Source organism: Filicampus tigris, chromosome 8 (genome assembly GCF_054856515.1).
Source record: "Filicampus tigris isolate MCC_2025a chromosome 8, RoL_Ftig_1.0, whole genome shotgun sequence".
In the NCBI taxonomy this organism is placed as follows: domain Eukaryota; kingdom Metazoa; phylum Chordata; class Actinopteri; order Syngnathiformes; family Syngnathidae; genus Filicampus; species Filicampus tigris.
Window position 1 is genome coordinate 16,709,249 of NC_141224.1, and position 23,428 is coordinate 16,732,676.

Genomic DNA, 23,428 nt, shown 5'->3' on the forward strand with positions numbered 1-23,428 from the left:
ATGTACCGGTAATGCAATAATATTAACTCATTCACTGCCAGACATTTTCAGACCCTATTTTACCCTAACGTTTAAAAAAATTTGAAAAAGAATATATATATATATATATATATATATATATATATATATATATATATATACACACACATATGTTCCTGAGATTGAATAGCTGGACTGTGAAAAGACAAATAAAGTTGTCTTTGGCAGTGAATGAGTTTTAATTGTTTCTGTTGTTCTGTTGTAGCTTGCAGCTCAGTGGAACAACCTGTTCAATGGAAACACCAGTCACTGAGTCAAAAAATTAGTTAGTATAATTTGAATTATTAGACAATAAAGGTCACATAAATTACATGTTATACAACCTATGATGATTATGCAGAGTATGGTGAAAACATAGTTGTTGGGATAGAGGTTATGCCAGATGAGATCACTGCATTCTGCAAACTTTAACCTTTCCTTTCCTTGGTAAAATTCAAGCGTTGTCTCATCAATCCATAAAACCTTGTCCAAGAATTGAGAAGACTTGTCTTTGTGCTTTATTTATTTTATTACAGACTTCAGTCTTGCCTTCATGTTGTTCTTTCTTATGAGTGGTTTACATCACTATAGTGCTTTCATTCATACTTGTGACCTTCACCTGTCACTAACAATTGTTTTTGCATATTTCTTTACAGGTATCAAAAGGATTTTGTCATCCACTGCTGTTATTTTCTTTGGTCTACTTATTCAACATCTGTGGTTTCTTTCTTCTTTAAGACACTCATTTTTTTGTACTGAATACAGTTAGCCAAATGTTTGTGCAACGAAAAGCTCCATATTATTATGAGTAATAATGCCCATGATTGCCAAAGTACATTTCTGACCACAACTTCCTGTGTGGCATCTGTGAGTATTTGATAAAAGATGAACAAAACTAGTTTTCGCTGTAGTTTTGCTTATGGAAGAAAATTAAGATAAATGTGATGGACATAAAATGCCTTGAACAAAACCATATATTTGCTAAAAGCAAATATACAGTGACCCATAGTCCTATACTTATAATGAAAATGCAACTTAGCCCTTTCTTTTCAACATTCAGTTTACATAAAATGCAGAACTTTTATAATATTTTGTGGGGACTGTGAGCCCATGGTTTGTATATAACCACCTACCAAACAACATAAACCCTTAAAGCATATTAATTTCTTCAAAAGCAGTGATTGTGATGATCAATGCTTTTGACAAATTAACGGAGTCTATCAGTTAATCAATACAAGTGCTTTTGCAAATGTGTGTAGATGCATATGCATGTGTGCTTAAAACTCCCAAAAGAGAGAAGTTGTGTTTGTTTTCTTGACCTTTGCTTAACCCCGGACAGGTCAATATTTTCCAGCCGCTTCATTACCACTTGTCTCTATGTGTGAATGAAGGCGAGCTCCGTCTAGTCTATTTCTGTCACTGTTCCTGTCACCTGAGAATTGAAGGGGAAAGAACCCCACTATAATTTAAAAAAAAGAATTCAACTCAGCAGTCAGCAATAATACTGTGAGATTTCTATTATGAACAGCTGGCAGAAATGTAATTGAGTATTTTGCTTTTAGCACCACCGAACAGTGCCCATAGATTGATTAATTGTAGCAGATTTGTGTCTCATAAAACAGAGTCTTTGTCCTGTCATTGATGAACTCAAGTGGAACTATACAATAAGCGCATGGCAGGGTAACACCAAGTCAGAGCTTTAGAAACTTCACCAGGCTTATGTTGGACAAATACAGTAATTCCCTATTTGCACTTCTGAGAGCGCATAGGTGACAGCTAAACGAAGTGAATCAATGTGCTTCGTGCAGCCTTTGAATTAAAGTTTTATTGAGTAGTAAACTAAGGGAGCACGCTTCAGTGCACAAACCTGTGTCCTTGTACCCAAAACAAGAGTCAAGTTAAGTTTACTAGACTTTATAGGATATTGGTCAGACTTCACACTCTGATTACTGCAGGCGACTTTCCATGTAGTGATATTCAAGCCCACCGATATTCTTTCCAATCTGATACTCGGTAAAAGATAACTTCATGCTGGTTTGGTGATACAGTACCAATCTGCAAACGATACCTAGTGCAAATACACCTAACGTGTCCAATCTAAAAAAGTACAGTACTGTTGTGTATTTAAAACAATAGATTGATAAATATACATACAAGATATATCAAGATATAGGATCCTCACCCATAAAAATGCAATTGTCATGTGAGGAAAGGTTAGAAGGGTTAAATAACTCATATCTTATAATTAGATCGCACTTATTCCCAATATAATATTTAAATATACATATGCCTATTATTTAACTATGGAATTTCAAAATAGCAGGACATGGCCCCTTTAAGTATTAAGTAAATCTTTCATGTTTGTCAACGCCGCACATACTTTAGAGGGGAAGTCAACCCAAACATATGTCTGTTGAGGAAACAACACACAATCATTGTTGTTATTATGTCTCCCTGTTTTCAGCCAATTCAGGGTGTAACATCTACCTGTGCAAAGTTTAGGAAAGTACCAAAAGAAAGAAAACTCCACCAGTTGGACTGGGCTTTGACTTGGGCTGAGCATGAAAATAGGGCCCAGTCTTACGTAATCCACTTTAAATGATTACTTCTTGAAGAAAATACCTGAATGAATTGATGCTGTTTTACCACTGGTATACAGTGATATACATTACTACAAATTGAACCCATGCAGTGATTTGCTAAAGCATGTTTTTGTTTCATTACTTGTAAAATAACTGTATTTATTGATTCAGACAACACCAACAGCCACAGTGATCAATATCGCTTAAATTTTGCCAGCAGCATCCAAGGAATGACACTGTGCTGGTCTCTTTTGTCTGAGTCTGCCTCATCATAAATGCCTCTTTTTTAGTGTTGTGGTTTGCCTTGAGGTGTTCCACAAGGTTTGTTGTGTTGCCAGCTTGCCACAGCTCTTAACCATTTTTCTGCAAACGTCACAAAATACATCTTGGCTTTTTGTAATGGAAATCAAAATAACATGATTTTGATTTGTGAATCATGTTTAAAGCATAACAATCTGCTATTGGAAGTATCAATATTAATATACAACACAATTAAATACAATGCAATCTACTGTATAACATAGGAGCTTCACTATTGAGAGTTTGAATGTCTGCTCAGGCCCACCCATGTAGAGTTTGCAGGTTCCATTGTTTTCTCAACATGCTTCCTCTCACATTCCAAAACATGCTTCATATTTTAATTGAAGATTCTAAATTATCTGTAGGTGTGAATTTGAATACATACGTGCCTGCAGTCGGCTGGTGACCAGTCTAGGTTGTACGCCGCCTCTTGCCCGAAGTTAGCTTTCCGTACTCGCAACTTTAATGAGTACATGCAGTATTGAAGATGTGTGGATTGATAATGTAATAGAAAGGATGAGTATAATACAATAATACATATTACTTTTGCATTTCAAAACTCTGGATATCCATCCATCCATTATCGATACCGCTTCTCCTCACAAGGGTCGTGGGGCGTGCTGGAGCCTATCCCAGCTGTCTTCGGGCAGTAGGCGGGGTACACCCGAAACTGGTTGCCAGCCAATCGCAGGGCACACAGAGACAAACAAACATTCACACTCACAATCACACCTAGGGGCAATTCAGAGTGTCCAATTAACCTACTGTGTATGTTTTTTGGAATGTGGGAGGAAACCGGAGTACCAGGAGAAAACCCACGCAGGCACGGGGAGAACATGCAAATTCCACTCAGGAAGGTCGGGGCCGAATTCGAACCAAAACTCTGGATAATTGTGATAATTGTGATAAATTAAACAAAAATCTTTTTTGCATTGAGTTGCTCTGACGCTATAATTTAATCTCAAATACCAAATAGGCTTGAACTGGGAGTGACTTAAATGGATTATCAAATCATTCTTTATTCATCATCATACAAGTTGCACTTGGGCAACAGCACTTTTATCAACTCTTGGTTGGTTGCTGTGTGTGTAGCGTCGTAGGCGTGGGTGTATTTATAGATGAATGCATACAGTATCTGGCCAGTGTTTGTACTCTCATCTCTGAATGGCTTGGACACCCAGAAAAAATCATTCGTTCATGACACACTGAAATTAGATCAACGCTTTTGGATCATTTTCTCACACTGGTGGGAGATTTTTTCATGCGTCTGCTTCTGGATCAGTTGGGGCAGCTGTCATCATAAATTTGGCATCTGGTTTGAGATTTTGTGGATTATTTAAAAAAAATAAAGTCACTGTAAGTTTTAAATGGATGTTGTCTATTTTTCAGACATAACTTTTTAAAAATTAACAAAATATATGCATCCATCCACCTATTTTCTAGATCAATGTATTTAGCTCATTAGAGCGGGACCCTATTCCAGCTTACTTTGAGACACACACACATACACACACTGTCACTCTCATCTGTCACTATCCCATCCTATACTGAATGTGTGTGTGTTTTTTTTTTAAATTTAGTTAATTTTATTTTGTGGCATGTTGAATTTACAAAATTTTGTGGTTGCACAAAATAAAATGATCTGGATACATATTTGTATAGTCTACTTAAAAAAAAATATCTGGATCAGCTCATTTTATGTTGTGCAACCACTAAATTTTGTAACTTCAACATGCCATTGTTTTCAAATAAGACATTCACAAAAATTGCTGAATTTACTGAATTTGTTCAATTTGTTAATCATCTGGATCATATATATTTTTTAAGTAGATGTATAGTCTACTTATTTTTTTAAATCTGGATTCATCTGATTTTATTGCATGCAACCACTTGACAAAATACAATTTTGTAAATTCAACTAACATTTTTTTCAGTGAATCTTGTGTCAAATACCTGAAACGACTGTTGTAACATTGTATGACTAACATACTGTATAACTTCTGCCTTGTCTGAACATAATTTAACAATTTGACATAAGTGAAAAAAAAACTACAATGTCTGCAGCTTCTTCATTTTTTATTTAAAAAATTATCGTAGATTTCAATTCTCCAGTTCACAAAAAAACGCAATGGCAAACACTATAGCACAGTCCTCCACTCAGACTTAATCTTGTGATTTAGTTTAATGTATTGCTGGAAATGCTGGACCATGTCATATCACAAAAAATAAAATAAAATAGAAAAAAAAAAACTGGCAAAGCATGCACATTTAGCAAAATGGATTGTGGTCTTTTTCTCTTGCATGTTCTCTAAGCCTATAAAATATGTGTATAAATGTTCTATAATTCAGTAGAGCACAGACCTCCTTAAATAGTGAAAAGTCCTTACCAAATCGTGCCCCTTTGCATTAATCTGACTTTTACCCTTTTGATTTATGCAATATAAATTCAGCAAAAAAGGGAACTGCAAACTGTGCACAGTACATTTCGTAGAGTACAATTCACAAAATTATTCTCTGAAAAACACTTTACACTTAACAGAGTACAATTTACATTTGGAAGAGAGTAATATATTCAGAGTAAATTTTACTCAAAGTAGTGGATTAGTTGTACTTCAAACGATTAAAATCAACGTTTATTTGATGAAAACATATATTCACCCACAATTTACACTGATGAAAGTAGGTTCATGTACTCATGTACTCATGTACTCTGAGTGAAGAGATTATGGTCCATTTTGAAGATTTACTAAAAATTCCTCTACCGATTTTACTGTAAATCTTATTCTTGGAGCTTTATCCGAACTGGAAAAATTCAAAACAATATCTTATATCTGGATGATTTCAAGATGTGAATGTGTGCTTCCTTGACCCATGTCTAACCCCTTTGAAAAGTTTAATTGAAATCTGATAACTGGGTAGAAACATTTGAAACTTTAACAGAGGTTCTGTAGCCATCGTAACCTTTTCCTTAGCTTCCCTTTCTGCTGCTGTACCTTATTCTACTTCCTACCCTCCCCCAATAGGTCCTCTCCCCCTCCCCTTACCCTTCACTTCCCTCCCACTTTCTCCCTCTGACTCTAAACAGCACTCAGTTTCGGCTCTCCCTTCACTTCCCGCTCCAACATGTTGGCAGGAGGAGGCGGAGGAGGATGCTGCGCTCAAACCTTGGCGCCTTCTTGCCACCTCTTCGGCCAGCGCACGGTGCCTCTGACTCAGAGCCACCTTTCACTTGTATCAGCCTGAAGGAATTAAGAAGGGAGGTGGTTGGCCAGGTCCCACAGGTTCCACAGGACATCAGGAGCACCCATATCAGGATCCCCAGGAGGAGCAGCAGCAGGAGGAAAGTAGAACACAGCAACTGTCCCTCATCTGTCGTGGAAACTATTACCTCAGACGTCAGCGTCTCCTCCGGTTTCCCTGACACTTCTCCCTTTTCGGCTCCAAGATCCATGTGGCAAGAGGCAATAAGGAGGAAGCGGTACCTCCTGGACCGGGCTGGGGAGTCTGGTGAGGAGGGTAAGGGAGGTCAGGAGAGCAAGAGTATATCCCGGGACTGGTTGTATGAGTCGTACTATTGTATGAGCCAGCAGCATCCACTGATTGTGTTCCTGCTGCTCATAGTGATGGGAGCATGCCTGGCTCTGCTCACTGTCTTCTTTGCATCAGGACTGGTAAGTTCCGCATCCATGCATGTATTATGCAAATGTGATAAAAACATATACAGAGAGCAAAGTCATCATTTTCAATTCGGCATAACAACACTTTAAATATTTTGGGATATTCGGGATAGTCCTACAAAGTTTCAAAGCTGTGATGGGAGAATCTTCACGCACGGGTGCACAGACAATAAAAAAAAACAGTAACCTCAAGACAAAGGTTACCAATGGGGACACACAAGTCACAGGAACACAAAACCCGCTCCCAATTGTTCCTATATGCAGTCACCCCCCCCCCACCCACAGACACACACACACCCCAACACCCCCCCCCCCACACACACACATGCCAAAAAGCTTATATAAAAGCACATCCCCAGCATGTAGTCTACATGGCAGCACTAATGTGAAGAGAGGGTTGGATAAAAGTGAGGGGGGAATAAGGGGCTTGGTTATTGTTTGAGCTCACGGTTGAGCGAACTACAGAGGTGGTTTCTGGCTCTCAATATTTTGACATGGTTATCTCTGCTTGGAAAAGCTGACAAATTCAGTGCAGTGAAGAAGCAAAGACCCCCTGGGAAATAAAAAGTGTCACAGTATAACGTCTAAAGCTATCAAGTATTTTTTCTGTTTTCACTGAATATGAAATTCAGGAGCGTTGGTCATAATTGAGAAGTTGTGTCTCTTAACAGGATAGTTGCAAACACAAAACACCAACACAAAGAACTCCAGTTTTTAAATTATTATATAAATTGGGTAAATGTTTGTTTCTTGCATTTTTGCTGATTCTGTCATTCACTGAAGTGACATGATATAGCTTTAAAATGACATTCAACAAATGGCCAAAGGGCTTTAGCAAGGCAACATCATGTAAAAAACAACTTCAGGAATTACATTATACTCCACTGCTTAATAACACATCTGTTTATATGCACCACAGTGCTTTTAAGGGAAGCATAATCTCATCGTTTAACATATTTTACCAATTGAGAGCCTCTCCTAGTCTATCCCTGATGAATCTGCTCTGATGGAGGGATTATTCTAATACAGTGAAGGGGCCTCACAGAATTGTCACTGAGTATTGCAGATTTGCATAATATCTAAACATACCAAACATCATCCAAACACCACATCAAATACGGGGAAATGATTTGCATGGTTTGCCAAATGCAAACAGATGTTGACATCAGCAACTTTCATTCCTGATGATATGCATCTAATATTAACCTCCTCAATTTGTTTGTCTGATTAGTCAGCAACTTGCCTACTGATAAGAAGAGGCCAAAACATCAACGCAAACAATATTTTGAATGACATGTTTGAATGATGGGTGAATGTTTTTTAACAACATGTCTTCAGGCATTTGTAATTGGTCATTAATAGACATGTGGTTTTACCCATGATAGCATATTCATGTGGGGAAGCGTCTGACTCAGCACTTCAGCTACAATTGGTGTGGTGACTAATGTGTCTGACGCTGCTGGCATTACGTATGAATCTGCTGTTAAAAATGCTATGGGTTTATGGAAATGAAGCACAGGCTAAAGTTTGAATCGTAACTAGGAAGTTATATAACTTAAATTTGTTGAATAAATATATCGCAAAGAAATTCTGTGAACAATGGATTTCTGGCATGGGAGCAGTGAGCACACAAAGCATCTTGAGCCTTCCTGCCCTACATCCTGCCTTTTTGCTCTGGCTCAGTGCTAGATTGGCGTGACCTTAAGCTCCACCCTCATTTCATTCTCCATCCTCCTCTATTTCTGTCCATACTGTGCTTCTGTCATCTTTAACCTCCTCATTTTTCTGTCTCTCTTTCATTTGTATCCTAACGCCACCCCCCTTTCCTGCGCGCTGGCTGACCTAAATCCTGTTCTGTTTTGGAGCTCAGCTCTGGGCGAGACCGACTCTCTCCGCAACCACACGTATCCTCTCCTGTCCCACTGCTTTGCCTGCTTACAAGGGGAAAAACAGGGAAGATGGAAGCTGGGTTAGTGGAGGACAAAATTAAATGCCTTGCAACAGATGGAAAAGCAAAGAGATGAAAGTATATGTGGTGACGACATGTAAAATATTAATTCTGCAGTGGAACTTCTTAGGACCGAATCTGTTTCGCATGGGGAATAATGATCCGGGATCAACATTTTGCCATTATAAAACATTAAACTAACTCTTTAATATTCATAGCTGGCAAATGTAAAACAATATTAAACATTGTTGATATTAAAAATGTTGAAACAATTTACTCTCGGGGCGCACAGTAGTGGGTGGTGCGCAACTGTGTGCCAGAGGCAGGTTAGACCGGTTTTGGTCATTTCGCGGATGTGTGCAGCCTGGCATATCTGCAGGAGGGTGGGCTGCGCTACTGTGGGAGTATTTACAATTGACTTAAGTCACTGCCAATCAGTGTAGCTCCTCTAATTTGAATATTATATATTTAATTTTAAATGACAGTCTCACTGAGGCATCTCTGTGCGGAATAGAGCAATCTGTATGTGAGTTCATTGTTTGCATTGTCACAGCTTTAGCCATGTTGTGGCACCAGACAATGTGAGTGGGTATATGAGCTGGTGATAACCTCTGGTGACTTAAATATGTCCGCAGAACTCAGTATCTGTCTGCTTTTGCCCCGATCAAATTCAACAAAATCGTGTTAGTATCCATACTGTGCCAAAACGCCCGGCTTGGCGGAGACCGGCCTGTGAAATTGGCAAACACGCACAGCCAGCCTTGTGTACAAAAATCAGGATCCGGATCCAGGATGGGCAAATGCACTGTCTACAAAAATAGAGCCCTCATTTTTAAAGTCTTAGCTAACTTGACAAATGACACTTTTACACACAAGTGTAAAAACTAACCACCTAGTTAAACAACAAGACACAATATGTTCAAGATTATTCCTCTTCCTTTGCAGCATTCTGTTTCTCTTAACGCCCCTTTTTAGGGGATTGACCTTCTTTTGGGTAAGTGACCCGAAAAAGTCATAAAAGCAAAGCACGCACAAACGCAGGCACAACACACACAGCATCACAAATGAGAATGGCTTTCCCCCGAAATTTTGGTTCCATTCTGAATTAAATGACCCTAGTGCCATTTGTATTTGGAGGTTTTGCAAACCTAATTTCTACCCTGCAAATTAGCTTTGATTTACTCAATTAAATAACACAGGACAAAGCTTTGTCTTCATGTGCAGTGTGTACAAGCTCACTAAAGAGCACTGACATCTATCTCAGATGTCAGCAAAAAGCATGTCCTTCCAAAGAGAAAATGTAAAGTTGGGATGCACACCCATCCTGGATAAAATGAGCCAATATTGCTTCTTTGACTAGTGTGTCTCTACATATAAATGCAGCAGCAGACCGTTCTCACGTGGTGCCACATTAGCGAAGAAAAAGCAAATAGGCGCTGGGACATGTGGCTCCCATCACCAAGCATTCGTACTCCACTATGACATCCTTTTACAGTCACTTTGGAAAAAAAGTCCTGATTTTTTTATAAGGACTTTCAAATCTAAATGTATCTCAGAAACAGAAAAGCAGCTTCAAATCCTTAATGTATCTACCATATGTTCAACTTCTGTTTTTTCTTGACATCTCCTCCAAAAAAGATGAATCAAAGAAGTCCCCATAGATGTCTGATTTACAGCATACAACAGTTTTTTATAAACTTTTTTTTTTTTTTTTTTTTTTTTAAAGCTGTCTTTGTACAATAAGTCTGATACATCCAAATGATGTTCAGTTTGGTAGATAGGAATACAGTTCGTAATGCATCTAGTCTAGTATGTACATGTAATACGCAGCCCACAACCATGTTCATCCAGATTACTACAGTATATTCTAAATTTAAAAAAAGCAACACATGTCCGTTATCATGACAAAATCTTACAAAAGAACTATAATTGCTATGGAACGGTAATTAATTTAATATGGATAATAAAACATATTTTAGTTAAGATTAGTGCTGGTAATTAGCTTCTTTTAGCCTTCATGAGTCATATTTATTTTGAACACACATTTTGGAAGGATTGTGTTCACAGAAATAAAAGTGAAGGGTCCTTTATTTCATGTTATTAGGTGACAGATTACATTGAGCAAATCAGATACCAACAGTATGGAAACACTTACTGTATTTTCCTCGAAGGGCTATTTGGCGCCTCAGACGGGGTGACTCACACCCGCCTGGTTGTTCGTTTGGTTGGAAAATTGAAGGGGAAATCAAGAAGTGAGGCTTAGAAGTCTGTCTGTCTCATGTCACCTTGAGATGCGTCGAATTTCTACATTTTTTAAGTGCTGTTTTCTTTGTGTATTGAGCAAAACCTTGTCCTGAAGATGTTTAGAATTTTATTTTTAAGTTTTTATTTTGCCATTATTTTGCTATTTTTAGTTTTTATTCATTTTCAAATCGCTTAACCTTTGTGTGTCCAACACATCTTTTACACACCAAGGTGTGAATACTGTTTTGTTATCATAGCTAGTAAGTGCGCATCACACCGGCCTGAATTATGGAATTAAAATCGTGCCAAAACCTCACAAACACACAACACATGATTTACTCACACCCAACAATTCACCAGCAAATTTAGTGGGTTTTGCAAATACAAAGCATTATTCACAAAAGAATGCATTTTGTTTCGCAAATAGGAAATCTACAAATACTTCCTGCTTCAGAATCCTTCCTTTCAACTACAAACACACACTAATGCCAATAAACTGCTGTTGCGGACTCCAAATTACAATCAATTGCTCGGAAAGTTTTGTACTTGTAGGATATTTTATTGTATGTGTATCAAAGAACCCTATTTTGGCAGACTGGCGCCTGTGAAAAACAGATCTGACTTCATTCTACGAAAATAGCCGATTGCATAGATGGGGAAAAAATGGTCTTCTGACTATACTTAGTCGGACTGTTTGTTTTAAGTTTCCCATCTATTGATTATTGCCTACGAATCAATAGGCGGATAGGCGGACCGGTCCGTCACATAGGCGGAATGCCGAGCTTAGACTATTTCCATCGCATAAAGGCTCAAATGCACCGTTCCGAATTCTACCAGTGCAAAGACTAGCAAGAAACCAAAAGAAAGAAATCTCCATCCATGCGCACAGTTAGACTGTGCTTTGCTCTAGATTTGTGCTCAACACGAAAATAGGGCCCTTATTAATGTCTGTTATGTACTGTAACTATTCAGATCATTTCCATAAAGATTCAACAGTGACTCAAGATTCTAAGGAAAAAGTGATTTTTTGGGGGGGGCTTTACTGCTCCACTTGCTCCGAATGCAAAATCAGCAATGGTCTTGTTTTCTAATTTTTGTCATTCCTGTTCCAGAACGTTGAGGACCATGTGGCCTTTGTAATCACAGTGCCCACAGCGTTGGCGATCTTCCTGGCTGTATTTGTTTTGGTCTGCATTGAATCCATTTTCAAGAAGCTTCTTCGGGTGTTCTCCCTTGTCATCTGGGCCTGCTTGGTTGCTATGGGTTACCTCTTTATGTTTTCTGGTGGGATCGTCTGTCCATGGGACCAGGTAAGCCTGAGAAAAGTATTTTGTGGTCAATTTGTTTTTTGTGTAAAAGCATGTGAACCATTCTGTTATTTATTCATAAATGTTATAAATAATTAAACATAGCTTTCGGCTTTGAAAATGAGGCCAACGTGGAAGTGCCTTAAAGTTGAAGTCTTTTGAATGCCCTGCAGGGAGTATTCTTAGTTGCCAAAAGCCCTCTTGTGAAGAGGTTTGTGAAAAGTAAGCCTACCTCTCACTTGATCTTCTACCTCAGTATTTCAAAACTAACTTCCATTACTATTTCTAATGCTCTTCATCTCTATTTATTGATTGATATAGAAGTACCCCCCTCTTGGATGCTTAAATTGGCCTATAGCTTGTTGGTGACGTTAGGTCTTTCCCAATTTTTTGGGGAAAAAAAGGACTACCGTTCTAGGTCTCTTCCAAATTGTAGGGATTTTAAGGGATGGTGTTCAGTTGTTTAATAGGGATAGTAGCCATCGTTTAGTGTTTACTCCAAGATGTGTTATCTGTAGTCATCCCGTCTGGGCCTGATGCTTTGCCATGTTTCAGGTGTGAGATCGCTGTGTGTGATTTACATATTATGACTTATGTCCATTGGGGTTGGGTGTTCCACACAGGTGTTAGATGAGTGAATTACTATATTGTGAATACAGGCACCCGATTGGCTGTAACCCATGTGATAATGTGACACATCTGAAGAAATACACTGATGATTGGCTGACTGGCGCACGTGACATTTCTCCCACGAGCTACGTAGACTAACAGCTGTGTGCGCTCTGAGCTACCGGACATTAATCTTTCCATTTAAAAAAATATATAACTAATGTGATTTGAAGCACACGTTGATAAAACACACTTTCAACGCATTTAGCGGCTCCGAGTCTCTCTCTGGCTACCCCCTGTGTTAGCGTGGCTTCGCATGTCACTGTGTCACCGTGACGTGGCATCGTCTGGTGCGAAGCGGTGCACGTTGAGACCTCCGCTTCGCCCGACTTTCACAGACAGTGGACAGTATCACATTTCAAATGCTATAAATAAGAAATATGATGCTATCAAAGTAGTGAGCAGACCCGGTACTGTGAACTTTACGGCAATACAGTGAGGCTTACTGCAGTGCTGTGAGCTTTCACACGACATTGCAATAAATATCATACCGTGACATCAATATCGTGATAAAACCAAACCATGAGCTTTTGATATTGTTCCAGCAGGTTTTTCTGATGAAAATATAATTTCGACCCGTGATAGGATTGTTAAGAAAAAATTTTGAATCTATAAGAATGGCTTAATAGCCAGCAGGTTAACCAAAAACCAAATTGGGAATTACACATCGCATAATCAGTTCAAAGTCAGCGTACCCTGATCTGAGCACGGGACCAGTTGGTGAAGATCAGCCCCATAGGCAGGGCCAGCCAGGGAGGAGACCAACCCACATTATGTTTAGATTTTGAAGACAGTATAAATGTGAGGGCTGCATGTTAGACCGCGCCCCTTTTCTGCCCTCGCCTTTCTCGGGTGAGAGCATTCGCGAGGATGGAAAAGCTGCCCAGATCTGATCGTTGTATGATTCCTGAACTTCAGAGATGGTAAAGAAAACTGACGAGAAAATTCAATCGATTTGTGTGAGTCTTTATTTATATTGGATACCTTCTTGAAAGATAAAATGAACACGCATTGAGTAAGTAGTTATTTTGTAAATTGCTAATTGGGCTAATGGACTCGAGACCTACAAAACTCCAACAGAACACTCTAAAAACAGTTGGGTCAAAAATAACTATTTTTGGGTTAAATTTGCCCCAACTGCTGTGTTAAAAAAGGACTGACCCAAACTTGGGTCAATTTGAACCAAAAAATTGGGTTATTCACTTTTGAAAAGTGTGTTGAGATATATTGGCCTCTTGAGGAGAGTTGCGCTCAACATTTTTCAATCTCCAAGCAAGGTAACCAGAACCATTCTGCGTTTCTTATCATAGAAATGTTCCTGTGGATTACAGTAAACACATACAGTTAACATGGAACATTATTTGGAGAACGCACAGTTCTTGTGAAGTGTCACATCCTACAATGGAAGCAGATCAATGCCTTTTTTTTAACGATTCCTGCACTCTTCCTGTCCAAAACACACATTACAAGCAACTCGTTTTCAAAAGATTACAATGTGTTAAGTACTTACCAAAACAGTATGATAAATGAAGAAATCCAAATGTCAAAAGTGTCGTTGACTTGACCACGATGCTGCGTGTGTCGACATGAACAGTATGTCGATGGCTGTCATGGCCGGCAGTCATATTTAATTAAAGTGTACATTGGGCACCTGTGTATGGGCCGATAAGGTTGATTTTTGACCCAACATAAAACATTACTGGCATATAACACAATACATGGTTAATTTGAACCAACAATTGGGTTAATTTATAAGAAATAACCCAGAATTTTGACCCAACACAAACAACCCCAAAATTTGGTTAATGAAATAACCCAATTGTTTTAGAGTGATATAGTGCTGGCCTACCAAATACATAATGGCAAGCAATTCTGCCTGGGCATCATTAAAACCTTTCAAGGCTTCAATTCTTCAGCGGCACTTGAGTTCCCTCCATTCTAACATCAACCAGGAATGAACTTCTCAAACACAGGATGTTCACTTAAAGGTCAGCCTGAAAAATATGGTTGTTCCCAAAGTTTACGAAGCATTCATATCAACTTGCTTCGAACATTTCAAAAGCTACAAAGGTATACAATGAATGGGAGTTTGTCAAAACATGGAAATAAGCAGAGCTGGGCACTTGACCCTTTTTTGCCCGTCCGGCCGTGACCCTCCACCCTTGACCTGGGTACTCTTCCGGCCACGGCCCCCCGGCCATATTCATAAACATTGCCGGCCCCCGGCCCGTTCCGCCACCCGCCCCACAAAAAAAACCCAAAAACGGGCATGATGGCCCCGCGGGAGGAATGCTAACGGAAGAGGTTTATTTAAAGACAATTAGGTGGCTAACTTACTATTCAAACCCGCTGTGGACACGCTTCAAACGCGCCACTTACTCACGTACTTATCCAGCTGCGTGTACTTGCTTCCATTGCGAGCCCTGGGGTTGGTTTTGTCGTATTGTATAATTATTTGGGTCCAACAGACGACAAGTCTGCAAGCATTCAACAAGTTACTTATTTTTCACACTTCACACTTCCCGGCCTTCAAAATAAAAGCATGCCAGCAAACCACTACACAGCAGTTTTGCTACGGCATATTTCCGGAAGTAGGAGAGTGCAGGATGTGCCATACTTGAGTGCTGCGCGCAGCGTGAATGTACTCCCGGACACAAGTTGTTTAGAAATAAGCCTAAAAAGAAGCCTTTCACCGAGTAGGCTGAGATGAAATTTGACTGCCTCGCGAGCACATCACACGCATGAGGGCCGATTAGTGGGCCGGACTAAAATCCGCTTCCGGCCATGCTTAGTCCAGCCATTTTTTAAAATTTGTCACCCGCCACCCCTCCGCCCCAAAAATGGGCATCCGGCTGGGTCAGAGGGTCCGACCGGTCCCTCCCAGGGACGGACTGCCCAGCTCTGGAAATAAGAGAAAGGGAGTGAGGGGACGCGGTAGAGCAGTTTATGTATGCCTATGTGTATTCTGTGGATCTTTGCAGTAACACAGTCAAAATTGCGGCTCTTTGCCTTTGAGTGGTTGGCCAACCGTGATCTACTGTATTGTAGCAGCCCATGTTTCTACTCTTCTCCTTTGTCTCATTCTATCCAAGGTGGTGGTATGGCTGTTAAAGTCACCAGGTGAATGGAATAGTAGGAGGTTTCTACACTGAGGTGATGCTAAGATGTTCAGTATCCACCTGGAGTATTTTAAAATGTCCATTAGAGAGGTCACTGCTAGTCTTGGTCACTGACTTGTTATATGCGTAGCTCTCACTTCCATGTACCGGACTTGGGTGATGGATGATAGGGTGCATGCCAGGTATTTTTGGGTGCATGAGGTCTTAGTGTGTCTCTTGGAGGCAGATGATATCAGCGTCTAGGCTGGTGATGATTTTTGATTGTGCTGCAGACATGTCTTCAACGTTGAGGCTGAGGAAGGAACTTTTTCAATGTTATATCCCAAGGCAGAGGGTTTATCCTTTTACCTCCTCTGATTAATGGGCACAATTTTGGTGTTGTGCGTAGTGCAGCAATTGGTCACGGAAGATTAACTGAGGCTCCACGTGAAGGTTTGCCACTTGGCCCATCAATCAAATTCAAACAATCAATAAGCATCGGAACAAAACCTCCAGCATAGCGGTGCATGACGAGACGTGAAAACTATCTATAAACGGGCTAACAACAATTTCAAGGGGAATTTGTGAATGTATCAGCATTATTAGAAAGAAATGAGGTGGTTCATTATAACTCACAAATATTTCAGACCAATCGGACATATTTTGTATCACATATTTTTGTGTTATTAAAAGAACTATATATTGAAAATATTGGTGGGATAATTCACATACTGTTATTTCTTTGGGGTGTATTCTGCTCCGATCACACCTTTTTTTTAATGGGATGACATTATATTATTGCTGTGGCTACGTTGCGTTTGGATGAGTCATGATCGAAACCCTGCCTCTAGCTATACAGTAAGAAATGTTGTAATGGTAAAACTTGCAGGAAACATTGAATGGTTTGTACAAGTAACAGTCATTCACCAGCTCCTATGAATGCAGATGTCTAATGTGGACTCATTTGTCACCAAGCAGCATTTTGAGGTGCACTGATTCGCACGTCATTCTATTCATTCTTCTCCCACTCACTGAAAATATCAGCCCATTATGCCATCACTGCACTCCGACTGCAGCATCCACATTAATTACCGTAACATTTATCCGGCTATATTGGCTTGTTGACTCACACTCCCGACTTGACATCCATTACTCCCTTGTTACATGTATTTTCTTACTTTTGAAGATCTTTAAAGAAGGGAATTGTTATGGTCTGTGTTTTGAGTTTTGTCTTTGAGGTTAGTTTCATGCTTTTCCTTGTGTTCCTTTGTATCTCGTTAAGTTATTGAGTCCACCTGTCCTTGTCATCCCCGGTCTCTTGTGTTAACCAACCAGCTTCCTCCTACCCTCTGTGTCTTGTCCTGGTGTTCGTCGTTGTATCGCCGTTGTTTGTATTTAGTTGCCAGCTTTCTTTCAGCCCTTGTTGGTTCGTCTGTTCTGTCCTGTCTTGTCTAAGCCCTCTCTCGTCACTGTTCAAAGTCAATGTCAGTCTAGTCCTAGTGTTTGCTTAGTTGTTTTGTTCCTTGTTATTTATTTGTGTCTTCAACATTTTTGTTGGTTTAGTATTATCCCAGCACCTTGTTTGCCTTTTGTTTTAGATTAAATACTTTATATTGCACACAATTTTTGCCTCCTGCGTTTGGGTCCTCCTCCATGTAAACCTTAACAGAAATGAATGCACATGCTACTTTACAACAATAATTCATTAGTGGTTAAGGTTCAACTACAAAAGTGGATGTTTTTCAAACACTATCTCCAAATTTTGCACAAATGCAATTGCATAGCACCAAAAGCCACCAATATTTCTGCTGATATTTTGAAAATACACTTTATCGCAGACATAGTCTGCTGTCGAAATAACAATGTGATAGGTTTGATAGTTTGATAACAAACTGCCCTATCAGAACAGTGACCTGCTAGTTAAGATACACATAGTAGAGGCTCAAAGTTGTATTTTCAATTCTCCGTATACCAGGATTGGTTTGTATACATTTCAGTCTCCATTTCCCAACCTGAAATCAATCGAATGCTTATCCACTCCCTACAAAGCCCCCTCTGTTTGCTAATGCTAGGGAGAAGGGCTTATCTGTGTGGTCCAGCTTCTACCCCTTGCTGAGAAATGTCTGTGCCCTCCCTCATCTGCTTCCCATCTATCATCCTCCCTGTCCCTCATGCAGGAACTCGTGTATAAGTCAAAACTTTTTCATTTCATGTTCTGCTAGCATTGTGAGCACAACTCTGAACTTTGTGTATAAAAAGGTCTAGAAGCACACCCACAAAAAAAATGAATCAGTGCACAATTTTATTTTTTATTTTTTTCCTTTACAGGCAATTTTACATGACTTACTGTGTTTTTACATACAGTAGAGTGACAAACAGTACCACCAAAGGAACACAGAAGGCCCATGAGTCTTTTGAATTTGATTGAGTGGTTTGGAGTTCCTGGGAGGAGCATAGGAATGCTGTGTTCTCCGCAGTGGGAGTGGGTGTAGTAGTTTCTAGTAGCAAAGCTCGAAATACCTTTTTTAGCATTGCAGTTTGCGAGTTAAAATTTGCATTTCACGCCACATCAAAACATTGAATAGCAAAACTGAGAATCACAGATTTTTAAGTTTTTCCGATAATCGAACTGCAGGGACAGTAAAATAATCTAAAAGTGACACATATCGTTTAACACCCAAATTAAATACTTGGGTGATCGAGTACACTTTTTACAGAAGTCTGTCTGGAACCGTGTTGAAGTGCTATCCATCTTTGAACAGCAAAATAGCAAGCAATTTAATACGTATCTGGAAAAGAAATTATACAAAATAACGCTTGACAAGACCGAAACCGGAAATGAATTATACTTTCATTTATGGTGTACATTAGCCAAGGGAAAATACCACTAAGATTAAAAGTATGCGTATATTAATATAGTATAAAATATTTATAATAGTAGATATTTATAAAAGTAATGTTAGTTGTTTTATTTTCATAACAGAGTCCTGACTTTTGACTTCTGCAGAGGAAATTAATTATGAAAATTACATTACCGTAATTCTTTTAAAAAAATGGGGGGAAATCAATTCAGACCATATAACCCATTCAGAAATAGTTTAATCCGAAATTTATATTTGTGCTTGAATTTGCCCCACTTAAAATGTTTCTAGACAAGAAAATACAGGTGTTTTGCTATGCACAATGTGAATTTAGGAGATTAATAAAACTTTGATTAAAATAAAACCAGTTTATGTTAATTGTCATATTTTTATTGTTTAATAAAACTCTTGCTTCAGGTCTCTGGGCTTAACTCGGACAATTTGCTCATCAAAATTAGAAAGTTGCTCTTCAAATTGTGCCATTGATTAGCAAAACTAGTCCTTAAAGCGGAAATCAACCCAAACACATTCTTTTCAAGAATATGTTCCCAGCAAGCCCACTGGTTGGAACACAGCATTCTGATTAATATTACGTTTGTGGAATATGAATTAAGCAGCAAAATCCAACCCTTTTTAGCCATCTCAGGGTGCAGCCATTTTGTCACATCTGTGGACTGACTGATTACATCGCAAGTGCTCAGGTAACGACCAATCACGGCTCAGCTTCAGAAAACAGGTCAGTGTCATGAATCAACTGATGCTGGACAGATTTTGTTTCTGTGATATTTTGCAACGCTTGTTTGTACACAAACAAAGCGAATGGAAAACATGATCTGTGCTGTATGGATCTCCATCAACATTCAAGGACAAGGTGTCCTTTGCAACACACCTTATACCTCCAATAAATCCAGCATGTCACAAATGTGTAAGTGTAGCTGTAATGTAAAATATATTCACAGGAGAAAAAAAAGCTAAAAATGAGAGCAATCACTTGCCTTCAAACTTGTTACACACCACGTCTATGCTCGTCTTATTGGGCTTTGAATTTGATGATCAAAACAATACTTGACTTGAGGTAACAATAAAGATAAGTCAACTCATTGACTTTAAAGTAATAAAGCCCTACCAGCACTTTGTGAGAGATCAGACTTAGGAACTGATGGTATGTTTTGTGGAAGCATGAAATTGGGAGGGAGGGCAGGAAAAGGGGGTATGATGCAAGTTATGATGATATAGAGAAATGTGCAATAATAAAGAGGATCACGTTTCTTTGAATCTCTTGTCCTGAGGGTGTGTGTGTGTGTGTGCGTGTGCGCGCGTGTGTGTGTGTGTGCTAAACTGTTTTAATTAAGCACCACAAAGGTGCTAGTGCTGCATAAATTCACCCTGTTTAGCAGTATAGCCCAGTCTGATTTGAGGTGCAAACTAAGCACCTATTGTGTATTTAGCATGCAATTAAAGTGTCTCTTTTCGGTGCGGTGAAATAACAGAATGATGCACATCGCACATGCTTGCATTGCACATCAAGCCTTTAAGCGGATCCCAGACAGACTGTGGACTAAAAGCTTGATGTAATCGGACACTCCATCTCCATAATTTGTTTTATGAACCCGCTGTGGTATTATGGAGGATTTGATTCATGGGCTGGTAGCAGCACTGTTGCCTGGATCTTGAAAAAGCCTTAACAACATAATTGTCACTGAGAGGGTCCTTATGTGCTTGCCTTAGCCACACTGAAGGAAGATTCTCACAATTTCATTACCACATCGAGCCTTGGTATGATGGAGACATAGGCAGGTATCTGTAACCTGGCATGCCTTCCATTATCGACCAGTTTCTTCATTCAGTTATTGCCAGTGGATATCAGAGGGTACATTTTGGATAGCAAACCTTACACACCAGGCAAATTATGTATGGTGTATCACCAGACATTTGAAAGCTACAGTAACTGCCTTTTTATGCATTGTGAAGCGAGTTAATGGATGTTTTTGTTCGAACATCGAAATTAGTGCAACTGACTGAGCATGTTTTAACTTTTAGTAATTGCTAGTTACCATTCTTCTCCTGTCTTTTTGCTTTCACTAACAGCGACGTGCAATGCTCCTTAGTATATTTTTTCGACTGATGGATTTCAAGTTTTTCCGCCTATATGATATAAGAAAAGCATTTGCTTTTCTGCAAAAGCACTACAGTCAGTCACTCAACTAATTAAGGGCAATGTTGACCTAGAATCAAGACAACAGAAAGAAGTACTGTGTCCTCCTCCTGCTCCCCCCCATCCTACCAATCACATGACTTGTTGCCTTTAAGTCACTACTCTTGTTAAGTTTTTCTCTCTTCTGTTGTCTGTAATTCACCAATCCTGCCAAGATTCTAAATGGTCACTTGTATTCTATGAAAATGGAAAAATATTGTGCAAGGAAACACTAGTTATGTCAATGATTAGAGACCATGTCTGAGAATGGAAGAGTTTAAAGTGGCTGGCTTTTCTGGACATTGGCAGACAGTTTGGTTACTCACTCCAATGTGGACTCTGGCTGTTTTTTGTTGTTGTTTTTCCACGTTGTCATGGCACTCAGCATGCAATGGTCAGATATTCAACTTGACAAGCCGAAGCATCCTGTAGGTGAATCAGCTTGCTATCCATTTCTGGTGTTAGAAGCTAAATTTACTTCAAAGACCCAATGTCATTGTCAAAAGGGAGTACATCAAAAAGCACTACCTCAACCTCATCGACTGCAGCTTTAACCAACCATTTAAAATGACAAATAGAAGGTCTTTGTTACCATGGTTACTTTATTTTCTTTTAATAGGCGTAGTTTGACATTGTTTCCTATGCGGTGGAAAAAAACAGTACTGTCACAGTTGTGGCAAAGAATGGAAATGATCGCTGCCATTTTGAGAAGTATTGAGGGCAGAATATTAAGGTCCCACTAATGTATAAAATGAATTATGTATGTAATGTAATGTAATTAAAAAGTGTTTATTGTCTGTCACTTTTGCAGAGTCGTGCGTAGCATCCTAACACTTTCAAATAAAAATATACTTCAAGTGCAGAGCAGAAAATCCTTTTTTTTCTTGTTCAATGTAAATGTACTGTACATGTATAGTAAACCCCAGCTATATCCTGGTTTAGTTTTCCGCTATGTAGTGGATTTTTTGGCTGAATGGCTGATTGTCTAAACATAGCCCGCGATTGGCTGCTAACCAATAGTGATGGGAAAATGAAGCTTCGCGAAGCACTTATATTATTATATTGTTTACTCCTCTAGATCAGTGATTCTCAACCAGTGTGCCGTGGCACATTAGTATGTCGTGAGAGATCTTCAGGTGTGCCGTGGGAAATTATCCATTATCAAGTTAAAAAAACATTTTGTTCATGTATTTATGCCAACCATGTATAGCAACAGGCAAAAAAAAAAGATTCTTCCACTTGATCAGTCCCCAACGTTTTTTCCGCCACGGACCGGTTCATACCAATCCATACCATTCGCAGCCCGACCCCGTAACTACTAGGCCGGGGGTGGGGGGTGGGGGGGGGGGTGGGGGGGGGTTTGGGTGCAATTGGTGCCCTATATGTCAGTTTGTTTTACTCATTTGCTAGCTTGTGCATTGAATATTAGCGTTACGCGGCGGAGATGCTAGCTTGTGCATTCAATTTGAGCGTTACACGACAGAGACAACTCGCCGTGCCGGGTTGCCGCGGCCCGGGTCTAAAGCGGCCCGGTGGTCGGGGATCCCTGCATTACATGACAGAAGGCACATAATGACCCTATATAGCCGCGTTTTGTGAATCATTTTAAGTGGTGTGCCGTGAGATTTTTTCCGATGTGAAATATGTGCCTTGGCTCAATAAAGGTTGAGAAACACTGCTCTAGATGGTGCTCTTGGTTTAAAGATGAAGGCTAGTGCAATAGAAATGTATTAATCCATCCATCCATCCATTATCGATACCGCTTATCCTCACAAGGGTCGCGGGTCGTGCTGGAGCCTATCCCAGCTGTCTTCGGGCAGTAAGCGGGGGACACCCTGAATTGGTTGCCAGCCAATCGCAGGGCACACAAAGACAAACATCCGCAGTCACAATCACACCTAGGGACAATTAAGAGAGTCCAATCAATTTATGTATTAATCCAAGGAGTTTAAAAAAATGAAGCTTAAATTGTCCATCACTACTGATGGATGTTGGCTCCATTTCACCCACGACCCCGAGGACAAACAATATAGATGGATGAATGCCTTCTTTGGTTTGTTAGACATTTTTAATTTTCAGTTCATCCGCACTGCTTTCCCCTCACTTTGTCAATCTGTCTGAGAAAGCTTTACCAGAGAAAGGTTAACCGGCACGTCACTGCAGCCCAAGAGAACACTTACCTCTTTCTCTCATGCACACCAGCAGATGAGCTGCCTCAACCGTGCACCAGCAGGGAGTATTAAAGAGTAGTGCAATGTGTGTATTCGTAGCCCCACTAATGCAAAAATGCGAGGCACTCGCCACACTACATTAGAGGTGCCAGCTTTGTGGTAAAAGAACTGACTGTACCCTTTCCAGCAGCTTAAAGTCAAGGGAGGTTAGATAAGCTATCAGAGCTACTGGTGTTTTTATGGGACAACTTGTGTTGTGCACAACACAGAAACACTTAATGCCACGTATATAGCTGTATAACAATCTGTTTACTTTCTTTTTGAAGCCACACTGTGGAGGTTTTCTTGCACAAAATATA

The 23,428-nt window shown here is 39.6% G+C and overlaps 1 protein-coding gene across 4 annotated transcripts in view; it reads left to right on the plus strand.

Annotated features, from left to right (window-relative positions):
- The first annotated feature begins 6,018 nt into the window (after positions 1-6,018).
- The window catches only part of adcy2a (adenylate cyclase 2a), a 45,700-nt gene continuing 28,290 nt past the window's right edge, over positions 6,019-23,428 (plus strand). For 3 of the 4 annotated variants that reach the window (XR_015087784.1, XM_086037464.1, XM_086037465.1), the window contains exons 1-2: positions 6,019-6,571; positions 11,882-12,079. Coding sequence is in view for 3 of the 4 variants with exons in the window: in XM_086037464.1 (XP_085893590.1) it covers positions 6,050-6,571; positions 11,882-12,079 (720 nt within the window). In the remaining variant the exon portion in view is untranslated. The remainder of the gene's footprint in view (positions 6,572-11,881; positions 12,080-23,428) is intronic. The other variant, XM_086037466.1, reaches the window with a different exon arrangement.